The sequence below is a fragment of the Pongo abelii genome, chromosome 23 (assembly GCF_028885655.2).
Source record: "Pongo abelii isolate AG06213 chromosome 23, NHGRI_mPonAbe1-v2.0_pri, whole genome shotgun sequence".
Lineage (NCBI taxonomy): Eukaryota > Metazoa > Chordata > Mammalia > Primates > Hominidae > Pongo > Pongo abelii.
Genome location: NC_085929.1, coordinates 39,100,836 through 39,124,392, shown reverse-complemented (window position 1 = coordinate 39,124,392; position 23,557 = coordinate 39,100,836). Strand labels below are relative to the sequence as shown.

Sequence of the window (23,557 nt, the reverse complement as noted above, 5' to 3'; positions counted from 1 at the left end):
AAAATACAAAAATTAGCCAGGCATGGTGGCGCATGCCTGTAATTCCTGCTAATCGGGAAGCTGAGGCAGGAGAATCGCTTGAACCCAGGAGGCAGAGATTGCAGTGGGCCAAGATCGTGCCACTGCACTTCAGCCTGGGCAACAGAGTGAGACTCTGTCTCAAAAAAAAAATTATTTAAAGTCTACTGCAGGCCACTCTTGTGCTAGACTAAAAGGGAACTGTTCACACCAAGCTGGGAGTCTGACAGACCCAAGTTCAAGTCCCAGCTCCACCCCTTCCCAGCAACTGACTTGAGTCTCAATTTTCTTATCTGTAAAATGGTGATTAAAATACTTTCCCTGGTTGCCTTATAAGGCCAGTGTGGGGGTAAAATGAGATGAGGGCCACTGAATGGCTTTGTGACGCACAGGCGGCCTTCTGCAGAGGCTCAGCAGCTACTACAGGACAGACCAGGCAAGAGACATCAAGAGGGCAAGGCTGGGTTCCTTCGGTGCCCCCAGTGTAAGAGGACAAACAGTGCTGTCCATGGACAGCCGAGGAGAAGGGGTCAGGATGGTCCCCAGTTGGGAATGGTCCACATGGAAGGAAGTTATGTTATTAGTACATAACTGGGAGGGATAACCTTTGCCCTCAAGCAATGCAAAATGTACTTCTAGAAATCAAGAAAACACTCTCAAAAAACGCACGAACAACATGAAAGGGGGAAAGCAAAGCTCAGGCCTGAGTCCTGGCTTCGTAGCTCACTGGTTAAGTGATGGTGTGTGTGGGGAAGTATACAATCTTTCCAGCCCGACTGTCTCACTTGTGTCAGAGGGAGAAGCATGCATACCTCCTAGGTCTTGCTGAGAGGCCTGATTGAAGGACAGATTCAGTATCGAGCACCTTCCCTGGATCAGGCCGTGTTCTAGGAGCTGGGGGTGCAGCAGGGAACCAACCCGGCAAGGCTGCTGTCCTCAAGTGTGGCTTCCTAAGGGAGGCGACGCAGAGCAGTTGCTTAGCACGGAGCCTATGTGGTGCAGTCAATAAATGCTTGTGCCAGAGGCAGACATGGCCGCTATTATTAAGCAGCCTCGTATGGTGGCCTGGGGAGGCTTAAGGGAAGTAATGAAAGTTTTCAGGTGGTTGAAGTGTTATTTGAAAGAATAATGGGCCGGGCGTGGTGGCTCACACCTGTAATCCTAGCAATTCAGGAGACAGACGTGGGTGGATCCCCTGAGGTCAGGAGTTCAAGACCAGCCTGGCCAACATGGTGAAACCCCATCTCTACTAGAAATACAAAACTTAGCCAGGCATGGTGGCAGGCACCTGTAATCCCAGCTACTTGGGAGGCTGAGGCAGGAGAATCACTGGAACCCTGGAGGCAGAGGTTGCAGTGAGCTGAGATCGCGCCATTGCACTCCAGCCTGGGCAACAAGAGCAAGACTTCATCTCAAAAAAAAAAAAAAGAATAATGTAAGACAGGAGTATGCCAGGAATAATTAAGCTTCCATTCGCTGAGTGCCACACATGTAATAACTCAATCCTCACAGCAACCCCATGGGATACTATTATTATCGTCTTCATTTGACAAATGAGGAGACTGAGGCACGGGTCAACGCAATGACTTGCCTAAAGTTGCACAGTGGTAAAGCCAAGATTGGAAACCAGTCGGTTTGTCCCACTCCGTTGTCTGCAGATTGATGGGTGCCCCAGACAAGCTGGTCTTAAGAGCTCAGAGCTTCCTTTGGAAGCCAAAAGCACTGACGTTGAGGGTGTTTGGGCCATGGCTGGGTGACCATCTGTCAAAGCATTCTTGTGGGGATTCCCGACCATATCAGATGAATGGATCTTTCTGTGGAACAAGCAGCACCCAGAGCCTTGGTGGCAATGCTCTGAGATGTTAAGAGTGACTTATTCTTGTCTCTTTCAGGTCACAGCCCCACATTTCCCGGTAGTAGTCAAGCTGGGACATGCCCACGCTGGAATGGGAAAGGTATGAGAAACAGCCCTTCTACTCACAGTGGACACACCCAGAGATTCCCCAGACTACCTGTTCCCCAGACTACCTGTTCCTATCTCCCTCTGTCACCCATCAACCCCTTAGCACAGGCACCCAGAACAGAGTGTTAAAAAGAATCCACAGTACATCTCCTTCCCTCCCAGCCCACCTTCCTCAGAGCTCCTGGTGCACAGAACATCTCTCCAGTTCAGTCCATCCTTGCCAAACCCTACCTGGAATTGCTAACTAATCATTCTCTATGATTGTGACTGAAGAGAAAGAGATGTAGAGCATTTTATTGAGCGTAATTCTTTTGTGAGGGCTTGCTGTCATCATCTCCACAGCCATGTTGCAAGCCCATGTCTTACTCATCACTTTATTAGTCCATTCTCACACTGCTATAAAGAAATACCTGAAACTGGGTAATTTTAAAGAAAAGAGGTTTAATGGCTGTGGCTCCACAGGCTGTATGGGAAGCATGGCTGGGGAGGCCTCAGGAAACTTACAAGGAAAACTTACAGGAAAGGGAAGCAGGCCTGTCTTACATGCCTGGAGCAGGAGGAAGAGAGACAAAGGGGAGGTGCTACACACTTTATTTTGTTTTTGAGACAGAGCCTCACTCTGTCACCCAGGCTGGAGTGAAGTAGCGTGATCTCGGCTCACTACAACCTCCACCTCCCAGGTTAAAGTGATTCTCATGCCTCAGCCTCCCAAGTAGCTGGGACTACAGGTGTGTGCCACAACACATGGCTAATTTTTGTATTTTTAATAAAGACTGGGTTTCACCATGTTGGCCAGGCTAGTCTCAAACTCCTGACATCAAGTGATCATGGCCTCCAAAAGTGTTGGGATTATAGGCGTGAGCCACCACACCTGGCCAAAATGCTACGCACTTTTAAACAACCAGATCTCGTGAGAACTCACTCACTATTACAAGAACAGCAAGGGGAAAATCCACCCCCTGATCCAATCACCTCCCACCAGGCCCCTCTTCCAACACTGGGGATTACAGTTTGACATGAGATTTGGGTGGGGACCCAAATGCAAACCATATCAATCACTGTAGGGCTGCTGACACCTAGAAAATGGCAAACACATCTGGCTTCATGGAAGAAGCCCCCGGAGTCAGTTAACTGCAAAAGTCAATAATATAATATATCTCACACAGTCACAAATAACATCCTGACAAACTATATTGGTCAGACTCCTTCAGTTGCAAGTGTCAAAATGTTCAAGATATTAGGATGTCTGAGATAGTTCTTGGTAGATTCCAGCAGAGCTGGATCCAGGAGTTCGAATGAAATAGAGCTCGATCTCCCTCTTTATCTCTTGGCTCTGTTCATCTCTACTTGGCATTTTCTTCAGAGGGTCAAAATGGCTGTGAGCCACCCAACCTGGTCCCTAAGCTCACCATCCCCAAAGGATAAAGACCCTCTTTTTGTCCAGCACCTCTGTATCTAATCCCATGGAACCTTGCTTGGATCAATGTACTTGGCCTCAACAATGGGAGGCAGAGATGGTTTAGCCCCAATCAAACCATGTGCATCAGAGTCTCACAGGAAAGGGGGCACTGGGAGTCTCCCACAGTTTGCCTCTCAAGCCTCTGGCTCAGAAACAAGTGGGAACATGTGGATCTCAGTACCTGCCACTCACATTGGAGGGGACTTGAGCCCAGACACAATGCCCAACACAGTGGGTCCTAGATAAAGTACAGCTGGAGCTAAACAATGTGAGTCCAAGTAGACAGACACCTTTCTTTGAGTAGGTCCACCCAGACATGAATAATAATTCTTCACCTCACATCTGTAGTTTTCCCCACCCTGTTATACCTTTTGTATGCCTGAACTCCATTCCCTTCGGGCAGCCTATAAAGGAATGGGTCAGCCGGGCATGGTGGCTCACGCCTGTAATCCCAGAACTTTGGGAGGCCAAAGAGGGTGAATCACCTGAGGTCGGGAGTTAGAGACCAGCCTGACCAACATGGAGAAACCCCGTCTCTACTAAAAATACAAAAATTAGCCAGGCATGGTGGCGCATGCCTGTAATCCCAGCTACTTGGAAAGCTGCGGCAAGAATCGCTTGAACCCAGGAGGCGGAGTTGCGGTTAGCCGAGATCGTGCCATTGCACTCCAGCCTGGGCAACAAGAGTGAAATTCAGTCTCAAAAAAAAAAAAAAAAAGAAAAGAAAAATCAAAACAAAAGGAATGGGTCAGGCAGATCAGGGCATGACCCATAGCTTGGACATCTTCATAAACTTGGGCGAGTTACCGTCTAACTTCTCTTGGTTTCCTCATCAGTCAAATGATAATTCTAATAACTATCTTTTAAAAAGAGTCCTCCCTTCAGAATATATCTCTCTAGAAAGTACACACCTTGAGGGCAGGAAGTTCTGCCTGGTTTTCCACTGCTGTATCCCAGAGCCCTGAGTGGCACCTGGTACACAGGAGCCCCTCTGCCCCACTTCTTGCTTGGGTGGATGAATGAATGAACGTCTCTTTAGCCAACATCCTATGTTGCCCCCCAATTCCCTCACCTCCCACTGCTTCTTCCACCCATGCATATGTCTCCAGCCCCCTCCACTCCACTAAAGCTGTCCTCTCAGTGGTCTCCAAGGATCCTCTGTTGCTAATTCAGCAGGCACTTTTCTGTCCTTATTGGAATCCACCTCTCGCTATCATTTACGGTGGCTGGCCATCCTTCTGTCCCAAACTCTCCTTATAGTGGCCTCTGGTGCATGCTCCTCTCCTGGCTTTCCTCCTCTCTGTCTCTGGCCACTCCTTCTTGTTCTCCTTCGAGAACTTTTCTTCCTGCATCATCCCTAACCATGGCTATTCCATCTGCACACAATCCCTGAGTGCTCTTGTCAACTACCTCAGCTTCAACTGCCATCTGCATGCCAACAGACTCCCGAATCCTGAATCACCTTTTTCCTTCCCAGAGCATCAGGCTCTTATATCCAGTTATGTCCTCTACATCTCTACTTTGTCTCCCAAGGAAACCTCAGAGCCTAAACATCCCAGACCAGGCTCAGCATCTTCCCAGACACCCTCACCTCCCTCCTTCTCCTCCTCCTCTGCTTCCTCCTGTGACCTCCATCTCTGCAGCAGGCACCACCAATCATTCAGTTGCCTCAAAACAGAAACCTGGGAGTCATCTCCCCCTCCTCCATGTCCAAATGGTCTCCAAGTCTTGTCAATTGCCCCTTGTTAATGTTTCTCTGACCTGTATCTTTCTCTCCACCCACTGCCACCATCTTGGACAGATCTGGTAAAGTCAAAGCATTCCCAAGAATTAAACTCTGTGCCTAAAGCTTAAAGTAATCCCCAACAGGACATAAAAAGAAGGAAATAAAGAGATGAGAAACTCAGGTCCAGAAGGGCCTCCCAAAACATGGAAAGGAGGGCGCACTCCAAGGATTAAAAAAAAAAGTGACACAGACCAGAATAAACTGAGGTTTGCAAAAATGCTGAGATCAAGGGAAAAGGTCTTTTCTCCTTATGTTTGGAATGAGAAAACTTGCAGTAACAGTCTAGACCAAGTTGACGAAGCAAATGATGTCATGTTCATAGCTGAGAGAGAGAAAAACAAAGCTGGTACCTGTGGTAAATTTACCTTATCTTGGGAGTGAAGATTGTCCTCCTGGAGACAAGCAAAGAGAACGTTTCTAGAAGAAAGCTGGTAAGGAGGCTGTCAATGAGCTCAGTGTTGCTTGAAATCTACCCAGGCCCCCACGGATGCAATTGCTGGCCTATCCTAAATTATACTTCACTCCTTTGTTCTTTTATACTTGTGGTGCCTACTCTATGCTGAGAATTGGAAAATCAATAGGACCCAGTCCCTGTCCTCAAGGAATTGTGGAGATAGTCACGTAAATATGCATAATGTGTTGTTGGGGGCCCGGTAGAAGGCTGTGCAGAGGGTATGAGGCTTAGAGGAAAGAACTTTATTCCACCTAGATGGAAAAGGCATCCTAGGAGAATTGAGGCTTGATTTAGAAAGACAAGTGCATGGCCTTTGTTGGCACTGGTGATTAAGAGCATGCCCAGGAAAGGAGAAAATTCAACTAGTAAGAGGAAACCTGGCATCAGGGGAACTGCATGCGGTTGGGTGTGCCTGGAGATTTAAGAAATCCTAAAACACAAAAAGACTAGAAGGCAAGAGATGGAACAATTACCCCCTTGTATTAAAACAAAAAAATAGTGGACATCATGAGAAACAGAAATCAAAATATGGTGAAACTCTATGCCATTTTGGGAGTGCTTAGACAGTGGTCCATATTCCTGGGGATACCATAAGTTCCTTAGAAGTCAGTCAGGTTAGACAAGTGGTTGGGAGCAAAATGATCTGCCCCCGGGCGGGAGGCATTTGGATGTGTCTGGAGGCAATTTTATTTGTTATAACTTGGGGACGGTGAGGGGGTAATACTGATATCTACCAGGTAGAAGCCAGGGATGCTGCTAAACATCCACAGTACATAAGACAGCTTCCCACGACAAAGAATTGTACTGCCCCAAAATGTCAATACAGTCGATCCCACTTATCTGCTGGGGATACATTCCAAGACCCCCAGTGGATTACTGAAACCACAGATGGTTCTGAATCATCCTGTTTATTCCTCTACATACCTATGATAAAGTTTAATTTATAAATCAGGCACAGTGCCCTTGAACTTTGCGGCCACTAGGAAGTAGAATAACAGTTGCTTGAACATTCCATGATAATGGATCCAGTAACTGAGATGGCTCCTAAGTGGCTAACGGGTGGGTTGCATATACAGCATGGACGTGCTGGACACAGCGATGATTCATGTCCCGGGCAAAATGGAGCTGGGTAGTGCAAGATTTCATCACACTACTCAGGATGGTGCGCACTTTAAAACCTAGGAATTATTTATTTCTGGAATTTTCCATTTAATGTATTTGGACCGCAGTTGACCGTGGGTAACCGAAACCACAGATAAGAAGGAACTACTGGAGTATCAAGGTTGAGAAACATTGGACAAAACTAACTTCATTTCCTTTTTTGGAGATTTTACCAGACTAGAAACCAGAGGAAGCCGTGGTGATAATAGAGTTCAACATGTTTCAAAGCATGTTCTGAAGAATTATAATTACTCAGGATGCCAAAATCTATTTTTGTCATATAGGTTTGGAAAACTCTGCATTAAAGTAAGCTTTTAGTGCAGAACTTCTTAGAGTCATAAATTTGGTCATATACATTGTTGGGGTACAAGAACAGAAAAGTAAGTAGAAATTCCCAGATTTATCTAACCCCAGAAACCTTTTGCCATTTTCTATTGAGATGGTTGTCCTTTTATTAATTTGGAAGAACATCTCGCATTCGAAGAACATTAATGCTTTGTCATACTTTGAAACTATTTTCTCCTTTTGACAATGACATGTTCGCCTTATTATTCAGTTTTTAGCAATTTTTAAGTTTTTTTTTTTAATGCAGCCATATGTCTCTGTCTTTGGAAGCACATTGTTATTATGGTGGCTAAGGGTGTTTATTTGAATCTAGGTCACACCACCTAATAGTTGTGAGACCTTAGATAAGTTGCCTCCTCCACTTTAGTTTCTTCTCATGTAAAATGAACATAGTAATAATTGTATGAGCTTCGTAAGCTGGTTGTGAGGATTAAGAGACATTATGTATGTCAAGCACATAGCTCAGTGCCTGCAACAAGTGGGCACACCAGAAATATGGCCCGTCATTATTAAGAATGTTCAGACCTGCTCTGGGGACCCAAAATCCAACCTAAGTCAGTAGGGGAGATATGATTAAATAGCATCATATGTCAGATACTTTATTTCACTTGGTTACAAGTTTAGTATGACTCAGATGAGGACTGGGTTGCCAAAAGCTCTAATCAACAAATGCCAAATAAATAGATGAAAATAGGCTCAACTTTATTAGTCATCAGGGAAATGCAAATTAAAACCACAATGAGTTGCTACTTTATAGCCACGAGAATAGCCAAAATTAAAAAGATTAATAATGCTAAGTGTTGGTGAGAACATGGAACAGTTGGAACACACACACAGAAAGTACACATTTTTTGTAAAAGCATAAATTTGTACAACCACTTTGGAATATAGCTTGATATTGTCTACTAAGCTGATCGCACAGGAGTTATTTTAGGTATACCTGACCTAAATGCATGCATGTGTGACCAAAACACATGATTATACTAGCTTTGTTTATAATTGCTGAAAATTCATGTGTCCGTTTAATAGAATAGATAAATCAATTGTAGTATATTCATATAAATGGAATATTTTCAGCAATAAAAATTAATGAACTACAACTACATATAGCAACTTGAATGAATCTCACAAACACATCATTTAGTGAAATAAGTCAGAAACAAAAGATTGCCTATTTCTATAGTTCCATTTATATAAAATTTAAAAACCAGGAAAGCTTAACTATAGCATTAACTCATATACATATTTAGGTGATAGAACTTCTAAGAAAAGCAAGAGATTATCACCATAAAAGTCAGAATAGAAGTTATCTTTGGAGAGGACGGAGGGGATAGTCATGGAGATGAGGCAGAAGTGGGCAAAGTTCTAGTTCTTGATTTACGGGGTGGTTATGTGGGTATTTGCTTTGTGATAGTTCATTGAATTGTTGTTTTTTGTTTTTGCCCTTCTTCATAGTTGTGCTATATTTCAAAATAAGATTTTAAAAATGTAATTCACTCTTAGGCTGTATGAATGGAAAGATGATGCCCAGAACAAAAATGAGAGCCCTGCACCTAGCTAGCCAGTCCACAGCCAGAAGACTGTGGTGTTCTGGGCTGCACCAATTTTGGGTGTTTGAAAGGGATAGTGACAAACTAATGTATGGAAGAATGAACCAAGTAGTGGATGGATGAGGCATATACTCCAGAAGAACTAGAGATAGTGTGACCAACATCTTCAGAAATATGGAGGATTGTCATGGGAAGATAGATTAGACCGATTCTACATAACATCTAGTGGGCAGAGTTGGGACCCAATCAGTGTTATAAGTCCTGTGGAAAGAGCAACTTTCTAACAATCAGAGGCAAATCTTACTGGACTGCCCCTTTAGGTAAGAGGTTCTCATCACTGGACAGTTGGAGCAAAGATGAGAGAGTTAGGAAACTTATTGAGAGTTTCAAGAGATTAAGTATTATGTGAGGTTCTTAGCCTGAGATGTTTGCACCCCCTGAAATAGAGACAAACTTGCATGTGTGTTTATGTGTGGATGTGACATGAACATTTTGGGGGAAAGGGGTCCATAACTTCCTTCAGCTTCTCATTAGTCGCCTGACCAGCCCAATTAAAACACCATGGAGGTGACCCTTACATTATCCTCCAATGATGAGATTCTGTGGTATTAACCAATGTTATGAGCAGTCCATTGGAAGGAATTGCACAATATCATGTTGATGCAGAGCAGGCAAGCCCCACAACTGGGACTCAGCCTGGGAAGGTTCTTGGCTTTGTTCAAGAAAGAATTCAAGAGCAAGAGAGCAAACCAGTGGTAGAAGAAAACAGCTTTATTGAGTCAGCAGTGTTACAGCTCCGTGACTCCTCCTGCAGAGCAGGGCTACCCTACAGGCAGTGTGTTGAGAATAGGAGCTCAGGGGCAGTGTTTCAGTCATATTTATACCCATTTTTAATTACATGCAAATTAAGAGGCGGGTTATTCAGAAATTTCTAGAAAAGGGGTGGATCTGTCAATGCCATGAAAAGAGGCAGTAACTTCTGAGTTACTGGCAAGGGTAAACTGGCATGTACTGGTGAGCATGTCTTATGGAAAGGTGCTTTTGCCTCTTCCTTGGTTCAGCTAGTCATCAATCTGGTCTGGAGTAAAGACCTGCCTCCTACCTCAGTGTTTCCATCGTAGAATTAGAAATTCAGTTCAAGGCCAACCGCTGGTATAGTGTCAGGGTAAAGCTTACAGAATCTGGAGTCAAGGTTCCTGGTTTGAATCTGGATTTACTATTTACTGTTTGTGTGTCCTTGGGCAAGTTGCTTAATTTTTCTCTGTGCCTCAATTTCCTCATCTCTAACACGGGGACAATAATCTCCCTCCCAGGGTTAATTTTTCTCTGTGCCTCAATTTCCTCATCTCTAACACGGGGACAATGATCTCCCTCCCAGGGTTGTAATGATGATAGAATAAATTAATCCAGGCTTAGGAAGGTGGTTGGTTCAGTGAATAGGAGCTTTAGAAACACACTACAAATATACACTGTTATGTTGATTACTTAACCATTTATCTTAGCTAAGATGAAATAAGCAGTTACAATAGACAAAAAGGGGAGAGGAATTGAATTAAGTTCTGAGTAAATTCTTAAAATAAGGAAATTCAGCATCCCCAGGAGAGGCTGCAATCACAAATTAACCCCACTCTAGGAGTCGTCTTATCCTTATTTCATAGATTCAGGCTCTGAGGGCTTGACTCCCAGCACCTCACTTAGAAGATAAGAACTTGCGGCCCAGAGAGGAAAAGGGCCTTGCCCAAGGCCACACAGCAAGGGAGCATCTCCAATAACAGAACAGGAAGGGAAAGAAAGGCCTTTGAAATCGTTCAGTCCCATTCCATTCTTTAGAGATGAGAAGAGTAGTAATAATGAGAGCAATAATAATAATCACAATAATAAAAGCCAGTGTTCTGTAGAGCTTACTCTGTGCAGGCACTGTTCTCAGTGCTATATGTATATATGTAGTGCAGTCTTCATAACAACCCTATGAGGTGGATACTATTAGAACTTCCGTTTTACAGATCAGGAAACTGAGGCACAAGCAGTAAATGGTGGAGTGGGGCACAACCCTCAGGCAGTCTGGCTGAGCTCAGGGGAGTGACATGGTACCATGTACCCTAACACTGCGCCATGCAGGCACAGGGTTTGTTGTCCTTCTAAGAAGACCCTAGAGTAATGAGTGACAGGTTGGGAAACCTCTACTGACACCCCTGTCTGTTCCGGGTGATGAGAGGGCCGCTTCTCCACGCGATGTTTCCAGCAGCGCCGGCATCTTGCACACGCTGGCTTGGCCAGGTTCGCTGCCGTCATCAGCTCCAAGTGACCTGGACTCTGATCCCTTCTCTTAGGCTGACTCATTTAATGAGCTTTCCGGGCATGGTCGGCCTTTGGAGTGGGAGTCGGTGGCCCAATAACACGGTGATGAAGAGGGAGTATTAGAAAATGAGCAAATAGAGGAATGGATCCCAGGGGAATAGTTAAGAAATCAAAAGGTTCCCCACAACTGGGAGACAGCCAGAGAGGAGAGTCTTTCTGTGTTTCACAGATCAGCAGACCCCCAGCCAAAAGTGAGCAGAGAAGAGGCACCCACCCACAAGGTGTTCAGGGGAAGGGAGTTCTGGGACCCAGCCAAACTGTGAGGGACCCTCCCCAGCAACACCCACTGCCCTCCCTCTCAATCCCACCTCCCTCCCTATGTCCTCTCTCATCCACCCGCCACTCCCTTTTGATGGCCACCGGCCTCCTTTATTCTCTGCTTCTCTTTTTTTTTTTTTTTTTTTGGCGGGGGGATAAGAGCTTTGCTCTGTCACCCAGGCTGGAGTGCAGTGGTGCGATCTCGGCTCACTGCAACCTCTGCCTCCCGGGTTCAAGCGATTCTCCTGCCTCAGCCTCCTGAGTAGCTGGGACTACAGACGCAGGCCACCATGCCCAGCTAATTTTTGTGTTTTTAGTAGAGAGGGGGTTTCACCATGTTGGCCAGAATGGTCTTAATCTCCTGACCTTGTGATCCACCCGCCTCAGCCTCCCAAAGTGCTGGGATTACAGGCTTGAGGCACCGTGCCTGGCCTATTCTCTGCTTCTCCTGAGCACAGTGGGCCCTCGGGAGGGGATACATCAGTCCCCTACACCTTAGTGAAGACTTTAGGCACTGTGCTCCCTTTACACAGCCTCTGCAATGAAGTTGTCCTCTCCACAAGTGCAATATACACAGTCCATCCTCATCATTCACAGACTCCATGTTTGCCAGTTCATCTACTTGCGAAAATTCCTTTGTAGCCCCAAAATGAAATCTCGCAGCAGTTTTGTGGCCATTCATGGACCTGCTCAGAGTGGTGAAAAATTTGAGTCAAATAAGATAACGCTCTGTCTCCTGGTTTCAGCTCTCAAACCGTAAACAAGTGTCCTTCTTGCGGTCTATTTGGTGCCACATTTATGCATTTTTGTGCTTTTTGTTGATGATTTCACTGTTTAAAATGCCTTCAAAGTGTAGTGCTGAAGTGCTGTCTAGTCTTCCTAAGTGATATTCTTCATGGAAAAAAATACATGTGTTAGATAAGTTTCATTCAGGCATGAGTTATATAGTACCATTGGCAATGAGTTTAATGTCAATGAATCAACAATATATATTAAGATGTCTTTCAGCAGAAACACACATAACACAAGTTTATATATTAATCACTGGATGAAAATATTGTGGCCAGAGGCTTAAAGGAACCTAACTCTGTATTTCTCCTAGGAGCAATGGGTCAGTATTCGCTTATTCAGTGTTCACCGCAACTTTATAAGGCATAACTAGCATTAATAATGAGAATCAACTGCATGTGTATATTTGCATGTGTGTGCATGTGTGTGTGTATATATGTATATGTGTGTGTATATATATATATATGTGTATATATATATACACACATATATATATAAAAGACACACATGCCCATCTTGTAAAGAGTCCTTAAATTTGCTTCCTGCCTTTGAAAGCTAAAATGCTGTGATTCTAGCCATAAGCAGAGCTAACTGAAACAGTCATCCTACACCTCTGTGTAACCCAGTGCTCACCTATTGAAGGCAGGACCATCTAGATCACGAAGTCATTTTTCTTACAAGGATTTAAAGCTAAGACCTCTACCTGAGATATTCCTCTGCCACCTCCTGCATCCTCACACCATCCTTGGTTCACTGGAAAGAGCCCTGGCCTGGTTTGGGAAATCTGGGTCATCCTGCCAGCCTCACACTCCCTGGGGCCAGCAGTAACCACCTGTGCCAGTCACTTAAACCTGTAAATGCAATTTTCCCTTATTTCATGATTTTCCTCACCCAATCACTTGGGAGAGCTAGTGAGTAAAAGTGCATTAGAAAGTCTAAAGCTTCATAGAAATAGGAGATGGGGAGATAAGGAAAAGAGAGTATGGGCTTTGGGCTTAGACTGATGCTGGGGTTCTGAGCTTGGCTCTACTGTTTGCCAGCATTGTGACCTTGAGCAAATTTCTTAACTTCCCTGGGCCTTTGCTTCTCTGGGATAGCTCAGAGCAGATTACATGGATGAATAAGGAAAGAGAAGGAGGATATTAACAATTCCCAAGTGCCCGTACACCACGATGAGTGCCTTGTGCATCTCCTCTAACCTTCAGAGGTATTTCAGAGGTATTTCTGATCCCTGTTTTATAGAGGTGCCAAGAGTCATTCTGCCCAAGGTCACAGGTAAGTGGTGGAGCAGAATTTGGACTGAGATTGACAGCCCTTTTCTGCTTGCTGCCAGGGACCCTGAGGAACACCCTGGTGTAATCATCTCTTCCCAGTACAAGGCAAGGAGCCAACTTAATTGAAGAGTTTATTTATAAAGAATTTCACAAGGCCCCACCCAAGAAACATGTCAGTACCTTTGAGACCAGCACTGACCTTTTGCATATGAACTGCTCTTGTGTTTTGGTCAACTGATCTCACACCAGGCCTGAGGCCAAGACTAAGAACATTCATTTCAAAAGAATGATTTAAACAAAAAGAAAGAAAGAATACCACCCTCTGGCACTGTGTTTTAAAGACAGTGTGCAGCATCTATAAGCCCCATTTTGTCAAGAGGGACAGAGGCCCAGGAACCGACTCATTTGGAAGAAATAAATTGTCTGTTCTTATGAGCACTGATGCACAGAACCCCTCCATGAAAAACAAAGAATATCATTTTTTTTAACTGACAGACATTGAAAAGCAATAAGATTTCCTTTTTTTCTTTTCTCTGTTTTCCTGGTGATGTCTGTTGAGCCATCCTGACATTGCATCTAACAAAGGCCAGAGAATTCTTCCCCTTAAGAGACCCTCAGACAGAAGAGGGGCATACATCACCTGGTGGGGTGGGGAACATTATAATTTACCATACTCCAATCACCAAAAGCTCCTTGTTGTTCCCCGGCATCAGTCACATACACTTTACAAATTTGTAAATTTTTGAGGCTCCCAGCAGTCCTTTGAGGTGGATATTGCGTCATGATGTCATCATAATAGATTTGTTTGCCCGATGCACAGTAAGTCAATAAACCAAGACAACAGGGATTGCAGCAAAGAAAGAGTTTAATAATCATACGGCAGCCAAACAAGGAAACAGGAGGAAACCTCAAATCCACCCCTCCAGGGAGTTGCAGCTAGAGATTTCAAGGGGTTTGGAGTGGGCCAAGGTGTCAGGATTATTGATTGGTCAAAGAGTGCAGAGTAAAGTCATGGGACAGGGAAATGAAGAAACTGCATCCTCATGCTGATTCGATTCCTCTGTGGTTGTTTTCAAACTGGTTGGCATCAGCTGTTCTGCTGGAATTCAGGATCTGAAGAACATCTTAGGCAATTCTTAAACAAAAGCCTTATGAGTCCATGGTCGCTGATCGTAGCTATAGGAACAATGGGGATATAAATCAATTCGTAAAAAGAAACCTATGATTCTAAGGTTAGAAATCCTAGCTATAGGAACAATGAGGATGCAGATGGTCAGTATCTAGTGCTACCTGACTCTCAGTTACAAGGAAGTGGGCCGAAGTGTGGCCTGATTAGTGCTTAATAGAACTATATTTCTGCACAGGACCCAGCATGTAATTTTTGTTAACCCTGTGAGGACAGTTTCAATGATACTCATTTTACAGATGAGATAAGCAGAGATCAAAGAGGAGAAATGATTTGCATAGGGCTGCATATCACACGCACACGTTCTTCCCACTGGTTCTTGCATCCATGCCAGGGGAGGTAAGACTCCAGAGAGTTCTGCCAGGCCTTTTGGAACACAGCCTGTGTGTCTACTGAGGGCTTCTCTAGCCAAAATGCTCAGGCACAGCCCATTCTTACCATCAGCAGGCAGGAGAAGCACGATCCTAAAACCAGGGGAGGCCCCCTTCCCTACTGAGGCCTAGGGCACAGGGCAGCCTTCCAGCAAGCTTCCTGGAAGTGAAACCAGCCACATCTCTGGAATCTTGGAAATAGCTGTACTGGGGAGCAGCTGGCATCACTGCTGACAGGTGGCCATGGCAGGCTTGTTTTCCAGGAAGACCAGAGATGATGCAGACAATGGGTTTGTTACATTTTGGGGTGTGTGTCTGTCCACGTGTTGGGGGTAGGGGAAGCAGCTTTCTAAAATACAAACATCTGCCTCCATTAAGCCTCCAGATCAATAGGACACTAGTAGCAGACCCTGATCTCTTGCTTGACTCTTGGTCTTCAGCCCCAGGAGACCTCCATACCAATAGCTCCGTCCTCTAGGGGTGAAGCTGGAAGACAAAGGAGGCACTGTGATGGGCCAGTGAATGCTGCTCAGCCTTGTTCACATCATGACACTCCTAGAAAAGAGTGGTAGTTATACAACTCAGCAGCTCGATGGAGGAGGCTGCTAACAGCTGAAGAAAGGGACCTAGAGGCCCCCGACCACTCCAACAGATAATGGATCAGCAGCCAAGGGCACCGATTCAGATGATCTGGGCAATGAGCCCTGAAGTCAGACGGTCCTGAGCTCCTTGATAGCCTTGCTGCTCAGTGTGCCCTGTGGAGGTACTGGCAGCATCCATATCACCTGGGAGCCCCTTAAAAATGCAGAACATAGGCTGGGCACAGTGGCCCACACCTGTAATCCCAGAAGTTTTCAGGAGCTGAGATGGGAGAATCACTTGAGTCCAGTAGTTCAAAACCAACCTAAGCAGCATGGTGAGACCCACCTCCACCCCCAGCCTGTCTCTACAAAAATTAAATAAATAAATAAATAAAAATTAGCTGGTTGTGGTAGCATGTGCCTCTGGTCCCAGCTACTTGGGAGGCTGAGGTAGGGGGATCACTAGAGCCTGGGAAGTCAAGGCTGCAGTGAGCTGTGATCACACCACTGCACTCCAGCCTGGGCAACAGAGTGAGACCCGGTCTCAAAAAAAAAAAAAAAAAAAAAAAGGGAGAATGCAGACCTGTTTCCAGACCTGCCAAATCTGAATCTGCATTTTAACAAAATGCCCAGGTGATCTGCAGGCTGTTCTGCATAACCACTGGTTTTGACCAAGGGATGCAAACTCAGATGCCCAAGGGACCAGGCATTCCCATGAGTCAGAAGCCCAGGCTGGGAGTTCGAGGCCATCCTGCAAGGGAAGTCACAACTTAGCCTCAGCCAGGGAGGCCTGATTTCCAGATTCTTTTGTAACAATCAATTCTCAGGCCGGGTGTGGTAGCTGACGCCTATAATCCCAGCATTTTGGGAGGCCGAGATGGGCGGATCACAAGGTCAGGAGATCAAGACCAGCCTGGCCAACATGATGAAAACCCATCTCTACTAAAAATATAAAAATTATCCGGGTTTGGTGGTGCGTGCCTGTAGTCCCAGCTACTTGGGAGGCCAAGGCAGAAGAATTGCTTCAACCCAGGAAGCGGAGGTTGCAGTAAGCTATGATCACACCACTGCACTCCAACCTGGGCCACAAAGTGAGACCTTGTCTCAAAAAAGAAACAAAAAAAAGAAAGAAAAGAAAAAGAAAAAAGAATCAATTATCTGGGGTCTCCAATATCCAGACTCCTGATTTTAAAATATTGGCAACTAATTTAAAAATCTTTTGAAACACAATATATGTCAAATAAAACAGCCACCCACTTAGGGTATCTTAGGGGGTCGGTTTAGTGCCTCCAGCTTCAGACAAAAGACTCTGAGTTTGGCCTTACCCTCTCTGTACAGGGGACCATTGAGCTTAATGGTTAAGGCCACAGGCTGTACAAAGGACCTAAGAGTTTAAATCTTACTCAGCCAATTCCTAATTATATAACCTTTGGCGAGCACTTGACTTGTGATCTTTGTTTTTCTTACCTGTAAAATAGCCCCAATTGGCCGGGAGCTATGGCTCATGCCTATAGTCCAAGCGCTTTGGGATGCCAAGACAGGCCAATCACCTGAGGTCAGGAGTTCAAGACCAGCCTGGCCAACATGGCGAAACCCGTCTCTGCTAAAAACATAAAAATTAGCCGGGCATGGTGGTGGGCGCCTGTAGTCTCAGCTGCTCAGGAAGCTGAAGCACAAGAATTACTTGAACCTGGGAGGCAGAGGTTGCAGTGAGCCGAGATTGCACCACTGCACTCCAGCCTGAGTGGCAGAGCGAGACTCCATCTCAAAAAATAAAAACAAAACGGGCCCAGTAAATGTCCCTAGTAGAAAAGGGATTAACCTAAAGACTAATTGAGATAACGCACTCAAAAAATTGTAGATACTTAAGAGATGTTGATTTGCTTCCTCTAGCGCCTGACTGTGCACACAGATCACCCAGGGGATCTTGTTAAAATGCAGTCTCTCATTCGCTAGATCTGCAGTCCTGCCTGGGGTTCTGAATTTCTAACAAGCTCCCAGGTGATATCAATGCTGCTAGACCATGATCTAGGCAAGGGTCATCAAACTTTTCTGCACAGAGCCAGATGGTATCTATTTGAGGCTTTGCAGGGCACATGGTCTCTGCTGAAGCTACTCAGTCTGCCCTTGTAGTGAGAAAGCAACCACAGACAATACGTAAATGAATGGGCAGTGCTATCTTCCACTGGAACTCTACTCATGGACACTGAAATTTGAATTTCATATCATGTTCCCACTTTGTATAATATTGTTGTTTGTTTGATTTTTTCCCGACTAGCTCCCCCTTATTGGCAAAGGATACATTCCAAGACTCCCGGTGGAAGCCTGAAACCACAAATAGTACCAAACCCTACATTTACTGGATTTTCCTATAAATACACATCCATGATATAGTTTAATTTATAAATTTAGGCACAGTAAGAGAAATAACAATAAATAATAAAATAGGACAATTATAGCAATCTACTGTCACAGAAGTCATGTGAATGTGGTCTCTCCCTCTCAATATGTCCTGTTGTATAGTACTCACCTATTTTTGGGCCTTGGTTGAGTGCAAGTAACTGAAACCACAGAAGGTGAAACCATGGATAAGGGGAGACTGCTGTGTTTAAAATTTTTAAACTCTTCTTAATCCATGGGCTGTACAAAAATGGGTGGTGGGCTGGCTTTGGCCCTCAGGCCATAGTTTGTTGACGCATGATCTAGGTCATCTTCAACTCTGAGCCTGGCCATCTCCCTCCCCAACCAGGCTGTAAGCTCTGTGGACGCACAAGCTGTACCCACTGACCTCAGCTCCCCTCCCTGCCTAGGCCAGGGCCCTGGACAGCGGAAAGCCCTGTCCTTTGCCCTACACAATGAGCAGAAGCCTGGGAAGAGAAAGTGTTGCCTTTCAGGGCTGACACTTCTCTGGTGCCTCCCTTCCCCTCCATTCAATTTCACGGTCACACTGTAACTCTATAAACATATCGTTTATATGATTCAAAAGAATCAGTGACCCGGGAGCTCAATAACAACAGAAGGAGTTTTCATTTATTAAGGGAAAGAGCTAAGGAAAGGAACCAGCACTGATAAGCAGGATAATTAGACAGTTCCCCAAACAGTCCATCAAACCCTGTTGTTCCCATCACCTTCCCACCACCCCTTCCGGCCCCTGGCAGCAAGTGACCCAAGTGGCTGGGGCAAGGACACCTTTGAGCTCTAAGTCCTGGTCTTCAGAAGGGCTGGAGGAGGGGCAAGGGCTTTTGAGAATTTGAGACTAATGGCTTGCCGTGGTCTGAATGTTGGTGTCTTCCTAAACATATTAGGTTCATACGTTGGAACCTAATACCCAGTGTGATAGTATTAAGAGGTGGTTCCTCTGGGAAGTGATTAGGTCATGAGGACTCTGCCCACGTGAATGGGATTAGTGCCCTTACATAGGAGGTGTGAGGGAGCTCCCTTGCCCCTTCCGCTGTGTGAGAATGCAGCAAAAGTCACCATCTATAAAGCCCTTATCAGACACTGATCTGCTGGCACCTAGATCTTGGACTTCCCAGCCTGCAGAGCTGTGAGTAATAAATTTCTGAATTAACCAGTCTGAGATATTTTGTTATGGCAGCCCAAACAGACTAAGACATGGCTCTTACATTCATTCAACAAATACTGATGGATTTGGTCCCAAGCTGTTTAGAGTTAAGGAGTCAATAAATGTTCATTGAATATATTGGCAAACATTTCATGAACATTTGTTATGTTTAATCAATGGGTTAGATGCTGGGATGACACACTCATGGTTAAGATTCAGAGATGAAAAAGACATAGCTGCTGTATAAAGGGAATTTACACATATAAAACATAGTCACAGGCTAGACAACAGTCTAGTGCAGGGTTTGGCAAACTACCACCCACAGGCCAAATCTAGCCCCGCAACCTGATTTTGTTAATAAAGTTTTATTATAACATGGCCCTGCTTATTTGTGCACATAATGTCTATGGCTACTTTCACACTACAAAATCAGAGTTCAATAGTTTTTATGTCCTACAAAGCCTAAAATATTTACCACTGGACTCTTTACAGAAAACGTTTGCCAATCTCTGGCCTAACACAATGCTTTTCCAAAAATGTGTACAACAAACCCCAATGAGGAATACATTTTGCCTTGCCACCTGATTGCTAGATACTGTATATTGACCAAGATGAGTTTTACAGAATAATACTTGCCCTTACTGTGTTCAAGGCATTCTGATATCTTCAGTTCTAGTGTATTTTATTTTTAAAAATGTTGGTTGTGATCCATTAAGTTGATTTGATGACCAATTTCAAACTGACAGTTTGAAAAATATTGGCTTGACTATGGTCAGTGGCTCATGCCTGTAATCCCAACACTTTGGGAGGCAGAGGCAGGTGGATAGCTTGAGTCCAGGAGTTCAAGACCAACCTGGGCTACATGGCAAAACCCTGTCTTTACTAAAAATACAAAAAAAAAAAAAATGCCAGGTGTGTGGTGCACACCTGTTGTCCCGGATACCTGTGAGGTTGAGGTGGGAGGATCACCTGAATCTGGGAGATTGAGGCTGCAGGGAGCCATGATCATGCCACTGCACTCCAGCCTGGGCCCCAGAGTGAGACCCTGTCAGAAAGAGAGAGAGAGGGGGAGAGAGAGAGAGAGAAAGAGAGAAAGAAAGAAAGAAGAAAGACAGAAAGAAGAAAAAGAAAGAAAGAAAGAAAGAAAGAAAGAAAGAAAGAAAGAAAGAAAGAAAGAAAGAAAGAAAAAAAGAAAAAAAGAAAAGAAAAGAAAAAGAAAGAAAATACTGGCTTACTAGAAAGCAAATCATCTTCATTCATTCGTGTATTCAAGAAGTATTCATAACATGCCAGGCACTTTGTACATGCCAGGCACTATTCTAGGCACTGGAGATGCAATATCAAACACAATCAAGTCCCTGCCCCATGCAGCTTACATGCTATGGAGGGAAGCAGATGAAGAAAAGAATAAGCAAATAAATCTGCCATATGTCAGGAGATGAGAAGGGCTCTGAAAAAGAAAGACACCAAGTAAGAGGCAGAGTGTGATGAATGTGATCAGAGAAGCCTTTCTGTGAGGTGCCATGTAAAGGAAGGAGAGAGTGAGCCACGTGGACATGTGGAGGAAGGGCATGACAGCAGAAGGAACAGCACAGACAAAGGCCCTGGGGCAGGAGCCACTCTATGTGGTCAAGGAACAGGGAGGAGGCCAGTGGAGCAGGAGTGAGTGCTTGAGGTAAGAAGTGGTAGGAAGTAAGCTCCCAGAGTGAGGACAGGTGCTGGAGGAAGATCATATAGACAACATACTGTGATCAAGGCAGAATAAGTAAACTCTAAAGCAGAAATATAAGCCAAGAGCTGAGAATCCAGTTAGAGTCATGATGGAGGACAAATCTCCAATGATATTTTCATTTATCAAAAATCATGTAAGTGTGTGTAGACGCTGTACTTAGACAACCACAACAGTGAGCGGATCCAAAGATGAATGGACATTGGGCCTCCCAAGGGGGTCCCTTTCTAGCAGGAATCTAGCCATGCAAGCAAATGATTACATTGTCATAGCAGGAAATGTCATGGGCAACAGGAGCCCCTTCGAGGGGGTCCCAGGGAAGACTTCCATAAAGATGGGAAACTTCAGCTGTGTCTCCAAAGATAAGGAGACATCACAGGTAGAAAAAGCAGAGAAAACTGTACAAGACAGCAGGACCTACACATAAGAGCATAAAGGCCCAAGCAAGCTGCTTGGAATGGGGGGAGCAGCGATGCTTAACCCTGGCAGTGCATTCGAAGCACCCAGGAAGCTTGTAAATTCCACTTCTGCCCAGGGCCTAATCCCAGGGACTCTGATGTGATTGGCTGGAGTAAGGCCCAGATGCTGGCATTGTTTTATCTGGTGATGCTAATGTGAAGCCAGTGTGGACAAGCCCTGGGCTGGAGTGAGGCCAGAAGAGAAAGTGAGACTGAGGCCAGATCATGAGAGTGTTTCATGCTACACTCTAGAATACAGGCTTTATCTTCTTGGTGAGAGAGACCCACTGGTGGGTTTCAAGCAAAGAATAAGCACGCTCAGATTCATAAGGGAAAAAAGGCGCCCTGGCAGTGGTGTGAAGAGAAGAGAGGGGTGGGGGTTGGAAGCGGGGGATTAGGGCCCCATTAGGAAGAAACTGTGGCAGTTCAGAGAAGAGATGATAAGGGTTTGTACCCAGGCAGGAAGCAAGGCCGTGAGGAATGAGATAAGGATGCAGTTGAGTGATATGAAAAACGTCAGACTTGAATGAATTTGGGAACTGACTGTGCCAGGCGGGAAAAGAACTCAAGACTATCATGATTCCATTACTGAAATGTACAATCAAGAAAAATTGGCTTGAAGGGGAAAGAGAATGAATTTGAAGTAACTTATGGAAAATAGTCACCATCATAAGCCGTGTTCTTGTTGACCACATAGTAGGTGCCAGGCCCTGTGCTTCGTAGTTCATGTGCGTTTTCTTACTCAGTTGTCACAGCAGCTCTCTGGGGTAGGTAATCTGATTAAACCCATTTACAGAAGGGAAAACTGAAGCTCAGACAAGCGAAGCCAATGGGAAGAATGGTGAATTATATCCATTATGGTGTGCACGGGATACTCGGCACAGAGCTTGGCACATGGTGAATGCCCAGAGAATGGCCATACTATTAATAGTTATTATCTCCTCCCCACAGTGGGAAGACCTCAAGCCAGGTCTGCAGGAGAGAGAACCAGGAATATGTGGGAGCCCTGTGGATATGTGGGTGCCTCAGAGTGTCTATATGTCGATAGATCCGTACTCAGGCCATTGCTTCAATTTATTTCCGGCTTCCTAATGAGGGTATCTCAAATACTCTTGAGCCCCCCACCAGCCCTATCCCACGACCACTCATCATTATTTTATTTTTTTAATTTCTTCCCACAAAGTTAATCTCAGTCTACTCACATTTTTTCTGTTCTGTGAGGGAAATTGTGTTGTTGGCCATGCAGCCAGAATAGGTTTGTTTTTTTTTTTTTTTTTTTTGTCTTGAGGAAAGAAGGGGAACTTTATTTATTTTTTAATATAGCTCCTCTTGCCTGGTCCCATGCCAAATAAACAAAGCTGCTATTCATTTCCGTATCTCCCCATCTCTACTGTGCCCAGAGTCATTTTAGCAGCAGCGCCTCTTGGGCTGCCTCTCCAAGAGCCTGGAACAGCAAATAAGAATGTTCTAAAAGTGAGTGCTGTGAAAATAGAATCCTATTTAATGAGACCGCAGAGAGCAAGACCGTTGCTCTCTTGGTGAGTGGAGGAGCAAACATTATGTTTAAAGTCGTGGTCGGAAAATGCTGGATCCTCAAATGTGGCCTCAGCTAAAAGCATCAGCCAGTGCATCACAGGTCATGACTCAGGGGCAGGTAGCTGAGGCAGCTGCAGGAAGAACTTAGAACCAGGCTACCGCTCTCCTGAAGACCCCCACCCCCATGTCTGGGGAACCCCCACCCACTCCTTCGCCAGAACACGTCTGTCATGGTCCTTCTCTTCTTGCCACTGCATCTCAATATCAAAGCTGACTCGACTTGTGTCCCATTCATGGACTCACAAGTATTGGGGTTAAAGAGGACTTCCAAAGATGTGGCGTCCAACCTTTCACCCAATGCTTCCTCAACAGCGACCTGGCTTTGCTCTTTTGACTTTGAGCACTTTATCCAATTAACAATGAAAACACTTAGTATATTAAACAGATCCTAGTGGAGCCGTTCTGGATGAAAAAAGAAAAGAGATCTAGAGACCCACTCAGCCAGGCTCCCAGCATAGGCGCCATTCCCTCCAGAGAATCCAGTTTGAAAACCACCCGCTTAGGTCAAAAGAGGGCCCAGGTAGGGTCAGCATCCCTTTATTCATTCAGTAAATTGTTCCTAAACACCTGCTAATGAGCAAGGAGCAGGGAATACATCTGCAAGTTTAAAAGACCAAGTTCCTACTCTCGTGGAGCCTATATTTTGCTTATTATTT

The 23,557-nt window shown here is 44.9% G+C and overlaps 1 protein-coding gene across 6 annotated transcripts in view; it reads left to right on the top strand.

Moving 5' to 3' along the window:
- Positions 1–23,557, top strand: part of SYN3 (synapsin III) — a 545,178-nt gene that overhangs the window by 460,232 nt on the left and 61,389 nt on the right. For all 6 annotated transcript variants that reach the window (XM_009234294.4, XM_054543712.2, XM_054543715.2 and 3 more), the window contains one exon: positions 1,911–1,973. In XM_009234294.4, the coding sequence (XP_009232569.1) occupies positions 1,911–1,973 (63 nt within the window). The remainder of the gene's footprint in view (positions 1–1,910; positions 1,974–23,557) is intronic.